The sequence below is a fragment of the Taeniopygia guttata genome, chromosome 1 (genome assembly GCF_048771995.1).
Source record: "Taeniopygia guttata chromosome 1, bTaeGut7.mat, whole genome shotgun sequence".
Classification (NCBI taxonomy): Eukaryota; Metazoa; Chordata; class Aves; order Passeriformes; family Estrildidae; genus Taeniopygia; species Taeniopygia guttata.
Window position 1 is genome coordinate 114,886,945 of NC_133024.1, and position 12,595 is coordinate 114,899,539.

The 12,595-nt window shown below is 46.6% G+C and overlaps 1 protein-coding gene across 4 annotated transcripts in view; it reads left to right on the top strand.

Moving 5' to 3' along the window:
• The window catches only part of SON (SON DNA and RNA binding protein), a 37,277-nt gene that overhangs the window by 17,061 nt on the left and 7,621 nt on the right, over positions 1-12,595 (top strand). For all 4 annotated transcript variants that reach the window (XR_012058398.1, XM_030287305.4, XM_030287316.4 and 1 more), the window contains exons 4-8: positions 81-241; positions 1,700-1,840; positions 3,096-3,287; positions 7,397-7,507; positions 8,023-8,139. Coding sequence is in view for 3 of the 4 variants with exons in the window: in XM_030287305.4 (XP_030143165.4) it covers positions 81-241; positions 1,700-1,840; positions 3,096-3,287; positions 7,397-7,507; positions 8,023-8,139 (722 nt within the window). In the remaining variant the exon portion in view is untranslated. The remainder of the gene's footprint in view (positions 1-80; positions 242-1,699; positions 1,841-3,095; positions 3,288-7,396; positions 7,508-8,022; positions 8,140-12,595) is intronic.

Below are 12,595 nucleotides of genomic sequence, written 5' to 3' on the forward strand. Positions count from 1 at the left end.
ATGTTTCTTCATTATTAAAACAAGAATCTATAAAAATAATTACTTCTCTGTAAAAAAAACAAACAAACAAATCTTTTTAGACAAGGCCCAGCTGCTTGAGATCGCCAAAGCCAACGCAGCCGCCATGTGTGCGAAGTCTGGCGTGCCCTTACCCCCGAGCCTGATGCCTCTGCTGTCCCAGAAGAAGGATGACAAAGCCAACCAGAAGTCCTCGAGGGACACCCTGAAGGAGCTCACTGAGGTGAGGCAGAACAGCAGCATCAAGCCTGGAAATGGCCACACTGGGGTTGGTGACCTGTGGGAGGTTGTCTCTGCGTGCTGCTGTCACCTGGGAGCTGCCTCGTGTTCAGAATCCCCAAATCCCTGGGGCTGGAAAAGCCCTCCCAGCCCAGGGAGTCCCAGCTGGGCCCATGCCCACCTTGTCCCCAGCCCAGAGCACTCAGTGCCACCTCCAGGGGACACCTGCAGGGATGGGCACTCCAAAGCTCCCTGGGCAGCCAAAGCCTGAGCACCCTTTTGAGCCCTTACTCTTCCCACCGGTTTTATTAAGTCATCAAAACTTGTATTTTTAAATTCCGTGGAAATTCATAAAATCAAATGATTTTGTTTTTTTCTCGTTTTTAAATCTGTTCTAATTTCGTACAAATTGGTGGTTGTCCTGCAGTTCTGTCAGTGAAATCCAAAGCTTTCACTCCTGATTTTTTTGTTCTGGTGATGTTAGTTATTGCTGGAGTTGGAAGGAACTTCAAATCTCAGCCTGTCCCACCCCCTGCCATGGGCAGGAGCACCTTCCTCTGTCCCAAGTTGCTCCAAGCCTTGTCCAGCTGTCCTTGGACTTCCCTCAGAATGGAAAAAATCTGGAATAGAAAAGTGCCTATTTTTTTTGTTTTTTAATTGCATTGTGACTGTGACAGTTCTGAAATTGTGTTGACAGAAATAATCTGAGATGAAGCAATGTCCAGGTTCTGAGAGATAATCTGCAGTAGTGCCTGGGCTGGGGGTGCAGAAGTACTGAGCAAGAGCTGCGTTGGTGCAGGTGCCCTGTGGTGACATCCTGGGTGGTTTTTCACGTACCCTGACCAAGATCCAGCATATCTTGTGCTAATCTGCAGGCCCCAAATCTGCAGGCCCCAAATCTGCACTTCCTTTCCCTTTCCAACTTTGGAGATCTGTTGAATCATGTTTCTGTTCTTTTGACTCAAAATTGTCCACAGAAGGAGTGCAGGTAGGAAATCAGTAAAGACTTTTTAACCATAAAATTCTGTCCCCTTGAGAAAGTCTTTTTGGTTTTGATCATTTTCTTCCTCTCTTTTCTTTTCCCCTCTTGGAGGTTCCTCCCAGTTTGTCTGTGTTATCTCCTCTGTGTTTTGGTTCTGTTGGACATCAGATGGGGGTGGCTTGTGTAGCTGACCAACACCACAGTGTTCCAGAGGAATCTGAGCTCTCTGAGCCATCACTTCTGGCAGACTCCCTGCTCTGCCAGAGAGCTGAGTCAGTAACCAAGGAGTGCCTGGCAAAGCCATGGTGGTGTAGGATAATTTGTGTAGAATATCCAAAGTACATCTATTGGTGCTGTTGCTAAAAAGATTTTCCGTTCCTGGTTTAGTAAAGAAAACCACTTTTTTTGGTAAAAATGTGAGTTTGGGTTGAAAGTTCAGGTTTGCTCAGAAATTATGTTTCCCTCTGGTTTATTTTTCAGAAATGCAAGAAGATTGCTCAGAGCACCGATGATGTGATAGTGAACAAGCCTCACGTTTCTGATGAAGAGGAGGAAGAACGTCCTTTCTATAACCATCCTTTTAAGCTGAGTGAACCCAAACCTATTTTCTTCAATTTAAGTGTGAGTGCTACTTACATTTTCAATACTTTAAATCCTGATTCTTTTTAAATAATGCAAGTAATTCTATAGAAATTTATCAAGGGTTGATAATCTTGGTGAAACTGGGAATATTTTTTAATCAATTTAAAGGAACACTCCCAATTTCTTCAAGATTAAATTGATAATCCAGTTTTACTGATTGGTAGTTGATAAAATTGTGAGTGTTTCTTCAAATGCATCTGGAAATCAAATGCTTTGAAGCATGGATTAGAATCAGTTTAAATTTTGTTTGGGCTTGTGTTTTTTTGGGGTAGTGGGTGGGTTTTTTTCAGTCTTATTTGGGGTGGGTGGTTTTGCCCATGAAGGTCTGCTCTGATTTTGCAGGTTATAAAGCACTAAAAAACTTTAATATGCTCAGCAAAACCAGAAATAACATCCCTGGTTTTGTGTATAAATAGGTATAGCTTGTGCTGTACACAAAATAAGCAGCAGTGCACGTTTAGGTAAGGTGTTAGGTAGAAAATGATTTAGATTTTATATTATATTGTTAGAAAAGGCTACAAGGAAACTCAAGAAACCTTCGAATTCTTCCAGGCTCTGAGGAGGAATGAATGCTCTGTAGTGGATATGGACTGCTCTGCCTCTTGGTCTTATTTTTGACCCTTCTCATTTTGTTCTTCATTTCTCCTAAAACTATTCCCATCTGTATTCCTAGGAGTTTATCCAATATTATCCAGTGCTGCCAGCTGTGTTTGCCTCTTGGAAAGGAACCTGGCAGGGATTTCTGCAGGTTTTTAATACGTTAACAACACCGGGCAAAACAAAGCCATAGACATTGTCTGCTCAGAGACTCAGGCTGCTGCTAAAAATATGCCAGAATTAGAAACTCAAATGCTGAGAGCTGTTTTCTCTCCACTCATGGGCAGCCTTTGATCACAGGCAATGTTTTGCTGCCCAGGATTTTTCCATGGAGCTTTCCATTCAAAATACCTGTGTGGCAGGTGGAAGTGTTCTCAATGTGAATGGGGTCAGCTGGGAAAGGAGGGTCAGGAATTTTGGGCTGCTGAAGTTGTTTTTAGGGGGTTTTTGTCTTCTCTGATAGCACAATTTGTGGGTCACTTGTGTGTTTTTTAGGGCTGTGCCAAAATGATTAACTATAAAGGCTTCTTACTCTTTTTGTTCTGTAAAAACCAAATCCCAGGTGTTTGCAACAAAACCACCTCATGACTCTTGGGTGTTCTCAGGCCTTAACATTTTCTCATTTTATTTCTTTCAGACTCCCAGCATAAAACCAGCACCACCACCCCAACCAAAAAACCAGGTCAGCCTGTCCAAGGAATTCCCTGTTTCCTCTGGGTCTCAGCATAGGAAGAAGGAGGCAGACAGTGTGTATGGAGAGTGGGTTCCCGTGGACAAAAACGGCAAAGACGACGGCAAGGACGATGTTTTCCCCAAGCCAGCCATTGAGGTAAGGAAGGCAAGGAGAGCATATCATATAAGAAAACCAAAACCATCACCTGGGCAGTCTGGTACCAAACTTCAGTCTGGGAAAACAAAAAAGGCACTTAAAAAGGTAGTGCCTAACACTGCACTAAGCTGAGGAGCTGAGCCCTGAAAATGGGGATGCTCACGTGGGCAGTGGTGGAAGCAGCCTGTACCCATCCTGCTTCTGGCAGCTGGCGGCTTCTTGGTCTCAACAGAACTTAGACTGTAGCTGGAAGATGAAAAAACTTCCTCGTTCATTTCCTGCAGGGGTTAATTAATAATACCTTGATTTGCACAATAATGTATGTAGCGCTAATTAACATTGTCCTACCAGTCTTAGAACAAGAACATCACACTGGAATGTAATCCATTAAAAATTGTAAGTCACTTCCTCTGGATGTATTGATTTTTTAGCTTTCCAGTCATGTTTTCTCCAATGGCTGTCTTGCACGTGGCCTTCCAAAGGAGAATCTAATTGTATGGATAATAAATCAAGAAAACCAAAGCAAGTGCTTTTCCCCTTGAAATTTCTTCTAAAGAACATTTTTGGGGGCTGTTGTAATTAAGTAAATTAAATATTTAAGAGAGATTTTACTATTTTTAAGTGTGTGTTGCCTCAGTGTACCTCCAGCCTTGTTCTCACACCTTCCAAAGCCAAACCCCAAAGCCTCCCCATCAATTTCTGACAAGGCCATCTCAGCACTTGGTGCATTTTGTTTCTCAAGACCTTTCTGATACTGGCCAGTTCACTCCCTGAGGCACAGAAGGAATTTTCTTCTGGCTCTTCTACAGCACCAAAAGCACAGAGGATGTAACTTAGCCAGCTTTTTCATGGAGTCCCTCAGAATTTGATGGTTGGGCACCCAGTTTCTTGTTCCCTCAGCACATGAGGGAGCTGCACTTTGGGCTCTTGTGCTCCAGTAAAACCCTGAGATGTTTGTGCAGAATGTCATTCCCAGTTTCCTCATTGCAGTAAATATATTTAACGTAACTTCCTTTCCTTTCTGTTGTGTGTACCTTTATAAATGCCTGTAACTATGTTGTCTGATTTTATATTTTGTAAATAAATACTTTTATTTGCCTTTACCTTAACTTGGTTTGTGTTAAGGGTGATTTCAGGGGCGTTAGCTCCCAGCAGGCTGTTCCATCCCCTGGGGTTTGGGAAATGCAGGTACAGAATTGCTGTGTGTTTCTCCAGGGAGCCTGGCAGGTAACACAGTGTTTCTCTGCTTAATTATTTAATGTTCAGGAGGACTCTGTGGTGGAAATGGCTCCCTTGGAGCAGCCTGAGGCAGATCCTTGCTGGGGGAGTTGAGAACTGGGAGTGCTTGGAACTCAAGTTTCACCTAGAATTAACCTCCATTTGTTGTTGCTGATTTTGCAATGCTGTTCTAGTGCAAGTCTTGACATGAAACCCCACACAGTTGGTTTTGTTGCTGTGTTTCAATTCACATATTAGTTATGGGCTTAGTCTGAAATGACCCTGTTCATACATTACAGCTTGTTTTAATAAAATCTGATGCTTTAAGGTAATTGTGTGTGGTAGTAGGAGATGGAGGGGAAGGTCTGGAGTGATCTGAGGGCTCCCCATGTCAGGTAGCAGGCAGAGACACCTCTGAGGAAGGAGTGTTTGGAAGTGCAGAGTGCCAGGGTTGGGCTAGCCCAGGTGACTCATGCAGAATGTTGGGATCTAAGGATGCAGAAAAGCATTCATGGACCTCTAGAGGGAGTAAAACACCTGCTTTTTACTTGCTTCAGGATTTGTGATGTGTGGGGGTGAGTCTGAGAAAGGGGATCAGCCAGGAGAGCTCTGGGGGAGAACAGCACCTCACTTCCACCTGTTTTCCTTGACTCGGGAATAACAACAACTTCTTACACCTTGAGCAGAGATGGTTGTTTTCTTTTCCAAGATCCAAAGCTGCCATCGAGTGTCTTGACATAACACAGAGCCCTGATGGTCTCCAAAATGGAGAGGTGTTTGGGAATTAACCCAGCAGGGAATGTTGCTAGGCCCCAGTCCGGTAAAGCACTAACACACCTGTTTAGCATGGCAGTGGTCCCCTGTGGTTTCATGGACTGCTTCCATGCCTTTGTGTATTGCTGGATTGAAACTTTTGGTGAGTAGAAGAACTTTTATTTATCTCCTGGACCAGTTTCGTAAACAGAACATTAAATAATTATTCTAATAATTATTTTTATGAGAGAAGCTTGGAAACTCAGCCAGTGTGCATTTGAAACAGGCTTTTTTACATCCATGCTGTTGTGTAAGGGGGTTGTTAGATAATATTTTAACTCTTCTTGTGCCTTTTTTGTGTTCTGTTTGGCAAGAAATAAGCACTGAACTCAGTCCATAGACACCTGGGACTTGTGGGGATTTTACTTCTGTTTTGGTCAGTGCCAGATATTCCAGCAGTGATCTTCCCAATAGAAACACGTTTTTCCTAAAGACCAGCAAAAAAAAAAAAAATCTTCAAATCAGATTTCATAGAGCACAAAAGCAATTCCTGTGTTTGATGCCATTGTAAATGTTCATATCTGTCTCCTCCTTTCAGTATTTACTGAATTCCTGACCAGGCTTCTGGCACAGGGTTTGTGGTTTAACAGTGTTTGTTTTGTTCAGCTGAGTCACTTTTAAAGGAGTTTCAGTTTCTCTTCGTGGTCCTTTAGTACAAAATGTGTTAGAAGTCGAGGTAGTGACAGCAAAAGAGGCAAAGCTTCTACAAAGCAAATGAAAATGAAGTTCAGGTTAACCCATCTCCTTGATATGTGTGTGCCAGCTGCATTTCTGATTATTGGGTTTCTTTTTTGCCTCAACAGTCCCAGCCCTTCCAGGTTCTGCCACATCTCAAATTCCGTTTGTCTTTGCACTCTTCCCTCTCTGCCTTCCAAACCGAATGATCCATAAAATGCAGATCCTTTGAGGAGCAGGGCACAAGCTTTTTATAAAACTAGAATTGGTACAGCCCCAAATGTTGTGGATTTCTCTCCCCATGGCTTTGTCCAGAGTGAAGGTCTGCAGTGAGCTCCTTCCTGTATTTCACATTTTCACCACATGACTCTGCAGCATGGTTTCAAATTTATTTTTCTTTAAGTCTACTGTAGTTCAGCAGCACAGATGTAGATAATTCTTTCCAAAGCAGTGGGTTCTGTGAGCTCACAGCCTGGTTTTACAGGGAGTAAAAAGAAAAGCCCTCCCAGCCCAGGGAGTCCCAGCTGGGCCCCATGCCCACCTTGTCCCCAGCCCAGAGCACTCAGTGCCACCTCCAGGGGACACCTGCAGGGATGGGCACTCCAAAGCTCCCTGGGCAGCCCCTGCCAGGGCCTGAGCTCCCTTTCCATGGGGAAATTGCTGCTGCTGTCCCAGCTGAGCCTGCCCTGGCCCAGCCTGAGGCCGTTCCCTCTCCTCCTGTCCCTGTTCCCTGGAGCAGAGCCCGACCCCCCGGCTGTCCCCTCCTGGCAGGAGCTGTGCAGAGCCACAAGGTCCCCCCTGAGCCTCCTTTTCTCCAGGCTCAGCCCCTTCCCAGCTCCCTCAGCCCCTCCTGGGTCTCCAGCACCTTCCACAGCTCCATTCCCTTCTGGTTTAGGCTGAAGATGAAAATTTGAAACACTAAAGTCAGGATTGTGGAATGCATCTGATTCATGCTGGAATTATTTTATACAGACAAGCTTTAATGTGACTTAATAGCAGAGTGCTCATGTGACCAGCTCTGCATGAAGTTTTAGTTAAATTGCATTTAATTCTGTTGGTTAAGAAGATCTTATTGAACAGTAAAATGCTTCTCTGTTCATTACACACCAGAATTTTGTGTGACAAACAGTTCTTAGAAAATAGGTCATTGGATATTTTGTGTGTACAGATGATTTTAAATTACCAGGGTGTTACAGTTTAAATTCAGATTTGTCTTTGTTCAGGAAAGCCCATCTTGTGTGGATTTATAGTCCCAGGATTTCAATCACATTGCCTATTTCTTTCTCAAACCAATAATTCATCTAACCCCACTTGGTAGCATTGATTCTCCAGCAGCTTTTTCCAGCTCAAGTGGACACTGTTGTGCTCTGCTGTGTTTTTACAAATGCTCTTTTTCCTCCTAGTGTGTGGACATAACCACAGCCATGAACGACAGAGCAGTGGCCCAGAAAAGGCTCAATGAGAACTCCTTTGACCTGGAGGCCATGTGCATGTTGAACCGGGCACAGGAGCAGGTAAGCTGGGGCCTTGCAGCATTTTGGGGAGCTTGAGGAAAATCTGTGTTTTCCTTTCATGGCAGCTGGTTTTCCTCTCTGTTTAATCTGTTTCCAATCTGTTTAAGTTTGGAAACTCAGTTGTGGGCCAGCGTTTCAAAGTTCTGCACTTCCTAACACTGAGTTTTGATGAGCTCCTTTGTGTATGCCATGTTGTCACTCTGAAACATAGTTTCAAATTTAATTTTCTTTAAGTTTTTGTGATTCAACAGCACAGATGTAGGTAATTCTTTCCAAAACAGTATATTCAGCAGTTTTGGGGATGAGGAGACCTTGAACTCTATGGAGTTGGAGCTCAGGTTTCAGGGTGACCATTCAGATGCTCAGATTTTGGGAGCACCTGCTTTCATCTGAGTGTGAATTAAGACACCAAATACCAAGAACACAATGTGCAAATTCCTGAGAGGCAGCAGAGAGGTGCAGGGGAAGACGTGGAGGTGTTAGTGCTGGTCTCAGTGCGGGTTTTGCCGTTGCAGATCGACGCCTGGGCTCAGTCCAACTCCATCCCTGGGCAGTTCACGGGCAGCACCGGAGCGCAGATCCTGTCCTCGGACGAGCTCACCAACAGCGGGCCCCAGGCGTGGATTCGAAAGGTACAAGTGACACAGGCACTGCTGCTCAGCAGCACCTGGCAGCAGTGCAGGATTGCCACGTGCAGGACAAGTGCCATTCCCCGTGGCAGAGCGTGTGCCCAGTGCAGCAGGCTGGGCTCAGCCCGTCCTGGGTGTCACAGCGAGGTGTGACCACCGAGGCACAGCCTGCCACTGACAGGACACTGCTGGTGCTGCTGTGCTGCCAGTGGCAGATCCTCCCTGCCCCACTGGCACTGCAACACCTCGGGCAGGCTTTGATCCTGCTGCTGTGGAAATCAACAGGTTTTGGCATCGGCTTCAGTGAACCAAGTCCCAGACTGCCCTTGTGTTTGCCTTGGTTCTCTCTGTTGCTCCTCTGCCTCTCTCTGGATCACCAGGGTTTTCTGGGAGCCAGAGATGTGGAGTATTTAAAGCAGGAGTTGTGGTAAATAAGTTACTTTCACTCTGATGTTGTTTAGATACAGTACAGTAGTTCCCTCTTGCTGTGTTACCAGTAGCTGATTTTGGGGGGTACTGCGTCCTCCATCCGTGTGTTTCGTACATTCAGTTACTCAAGCTGTATCTTTGCCAGTGAACATAGAGCTGGTGCTCTGCAGGAAGGAGATCTGAGGAGTTCAAGCAGCATCCACCTTCCAGGCACAAGGAATAAGGAGTTAAAGCTGCTCAGTCTGGCAGGTGCTGCAGTTGAGTCTGTATCAGCTTGGGCTGGGGCACCCTCCAAACTGGGAGGTCAGATTTGAGGTTTAGGTGGAATTTTCCATAAAAGTTGGTGTCAGCTGAACACAAAAGTCTGGAATTATAATATCCTGAAAATAGAAGCATTTTTTGCCAGGATTCACTTACTTATTTTTCCACTTCATATAGCCAAGCAGTGCAGAGAGCCAGGGAACACAGATATGAGTCACTGGCCAGATGGGAAATCTTCTGAGATTTGTCAGTGTTAATGCAGAATGTGCATGATAAAGTCTGCTTTTAACAACTATGAACAACTGAGATTGTAGCAAAATGCTGCCTTTGATGAAGACAATCCTTGTTCCTGGCAGAGAGAACTGTGAAGCACAGGGCTATGTTGGTGAGGAAGGAGTTTTTCCACTGGGGGCTTGGGAAGGAGAGCAGCAGGGCTGTGAGGGGAGGGTTCTCCCTGTCTGCAGCACCTGGAATGGGTTCCCATGGCTCTGGAAAGGGAACAGCTCTGAGCAGCTCTTTCCCAAACCTCCTCCCTGGGGCCTCCTGTGATGGCAGTGACAGGAGGGGCTGCTCACAAGGGTGAAGTGGAAAGGGCCAGGTGTGATTTTCCTGTCCTCCAGCTTCACTCTGGGATCTGCTTTAAAGCAACCCAACGAAACAAACCAAAATAACAGCCAAAAAAACAGATACAAGCCCAACAAAACACTTCATGGGAAGAGAGTGGGAGAAGAGTGTGGTCTGTGCTTGTGGACACGGCTGCTGCGAGGAGCAGGGGAATGTTGGAACATTTTGCTGGATCTGGGCATCAGTGAGGCAGCAGCAGCTCTCCTGCCCTGCCCAGAGCTGGGAATGTGCTGTGGTCACAGTGCAGGCTCTGGGGCTGGGCACAGAGGAGGCTCCTGCTGGCAGCAGGAGGAGTTGGAGGGTGAGGGAGGTGAGGAAAAGTCCTCTCCCTGCTCTGGCATTCCTCAGCTGCTCTCCTCCCCTGCCAGGTTCCCCTTCCCTGGCAGCCCCAAGGGTCCAGAGCTGCCCAGAAGTGCCCTGGGGCTTCAGGAATGGTGGGGCTGGGAAAGCCTCCCTCAGCTTCATGTGGAGTCCTCCTGTGGCTGCAGGAGGGTTTCACAGGAAGAAGTGGGCATGTGGTTCTGAATCCATGTTACCTTTCTCAGGGGCACGAATGCAAACCACCCATGAAATGCAAAGTACTGGTTGTGTGTGACCTGGACACCTGAAATTGTGTGACAGTGATCAGTTACTAAGTCAGGCTTGTGCTCCCTTTTTGGCCTAAAAACTGTGTCTTAACATTGTATTTTTCACTCAGGCCAGGAGTTGGACTTTGATCCTTATGGGTCACTTCCAACTCAGGCTGTTCTGTGTTTCTGTGATTTTTGCCTGCAAGCAGGGCTCTGGAGTTTCTTGGGGGATGTTGTGTCTGTGAACGAATGCACATTTCTGGCTGAGGCTATTTGCTGAAGGCATTTCCCTTGGGAATTTGCCATGGGAGAAGCTGTGACCATCCAGCACAGACTGAGCCTGTGGCAGCCACCGCATTTGGGTCTCAGGAAAGAAGGAATTAGAGCAAGCACAGACACTGGGTGTGACAGAGGTCACCACAACACCAGGGAGGTGGAACAGGAGAGTGACTCAGGAGGGCAGGAAGGGACTTGGGGAATTTGTTTGCTGAGCTCTGTCTTCACTTTGCATTTCGTGGATTTCACCTTTTCTTGTCCTTTCCCAGTGACTCTGGAGAGGTAATAGCACTCAAACCAGATTGCCTAGAATCTCAGTTTGGGAATTAGGTACTGCAGGGATTCATGTGGAGCACTGGGGAGGGGACACTCAGTAGCAATCAGGTTTATGTTTTTAATTCCTGGACTAATTCCTGGTGTTTATGTGCAGGGGCCTGAGCAGGGTCCATAAAGGAGTGATGTGATGTGAGGTATAAAAAATTTATGAACAATCTCACCTTTTCCTTTGAAAAAGTGGCTTCTGTTTCAGTTTGTCACCATCAGTGTAATCAGTTCACAAATGTGACTCATCTTTTCTGAAGGTTGCTTCTATTTTTATTCCCTTTTTCCTTCCAAACACACTGTGCTGCTGAAGAAATATCAGAGCAAGTGGTTAAACATTTTTTGTTTTTCCAAGCAAATTCTGTTGAGGTCTGTTTACTCCCCCTTTCCCAGACTCACCCCTTGCTTCTGGATTTATCAGCTCAATTCTGGAGCCTGAACTTGCTCCCCACACCCGGGGTTGTGCTCAGGGGTGGCCCTGGGGAGCTGCTGGGTCACTCACTTGTGCTGATCCCTGGGGTGCAGAAAGTTCTGGGAAGTGCAAACCTCCCTTCCATTCCTGCAGGCACAGCAGAGCAGAACTCCTCTCAGGGTGGGAGTGAAGCTGAGCCTTGTGGCTGCCCCTTGCAGGACCTGCTGTTCCTGCTGGGAAACAAGGAGCTTTCCTTGGGAGAGGCTCACCTGGCAGAGCAGAGCAGCTCTGTGCTCACCAGGTGCTGCACATTGGGAAGGAATTCCTCCCTGGCCGGGTGGGCAGCCCTAGCACAGGTGCCCCTGGATCCCTGGCAGTGCCCAAGGCCAGGCTGGACACTGGGGCTGGAGCAGCCTGGGCAGTGGAAGGTGTCCCTGCCGTGGCAGGGGTGGCACTGAGATGATCCTTAAGGTCCCTCCTGACCCAAACCAGTCTGGGATTCCATGGTATGTGAGCTCTGTTGGCCTGGCTGCTGTCTCTCCCAGCCTTTCCTTTTCCCCTGCAGTTGTGCAGAAGCTGTGAGCTGCACCTGCAGGTGCTTGGGAACGCAGGGCTTGTGAGGCATCTGCTGGGGTTCTTCAGCAAGGGATTCCTGCTCCTGTCTGTGGGAAGGATTGGGACTGCTGCTGAAAGGGCCAGAGCATCTCCTAGTTCAGCACCCAGCCCAAATTCCCTTCCTCAGGATCCCTGCAAGGTGCCACAGGGAGCAGATCGTGATCAGAGCTCCAGGAGCGTTTGGAGCTCCCAGGGAAGCCCAGGCTGGGATTGTTGGGCTGTGCAGGGCCAGGAGCTGGACTTGGATGGTCCCTGTGGGTCCCTTCCCACTCAGGAGATGCTGGGATTTAATTCTGGGAAATTCTGCTGCCTGGCACAGGTTTTTCCAAAGTGATGCTTGTTCCTTGGAGTCCAGCCCTGTGCTGTACCTGAACTGCCACCCCTGCCTTCAAGGCTTTTGTTGTCTTTGCTTCCTAAATTGTTGAAGAAAGTTAATTAAAACTGCTCTAAACCTGCTGAAGAAATCAGGTTTTACCTTCTCTTTAAAAGCAAGTGCTGACACAAGAATGTGGCTCTTGAGTGTCTCCATGTGTTGGCAGAATGGAAGTGGGATTTCATGGAATTTAGAGCACAAAATATAAAGTAAAAACTATCAAATTGTGCTACAGGCTCCCTCAAATGAAGATCAGTGAATGAAAGAGATATGCTTTTGTAAATAACGGGTTAGTTCTGACTAGTAACCGAATGCTGAGAAACCTGGGGCTTCTTGTATTCCATCCCTTTTAGTTTGTATCTGCAAAGATCCAGAGCTGCTCAGGAGTTTTTGGGAGACTCACCCTTGGATAGTTTTTAGAATGAGAAGAATTGTGCCTCTTGCTTCCCTGCTTTTGGGAACATTTCTGTTACTTACGTGGTTTTCAATGAATTCCAAACCCAGCACCAGTTTTACCCCCACATAGTAAATCATAGGCTGAGGGAAGTTGTACAAAAAAATACAATGTACAGGTAGCAT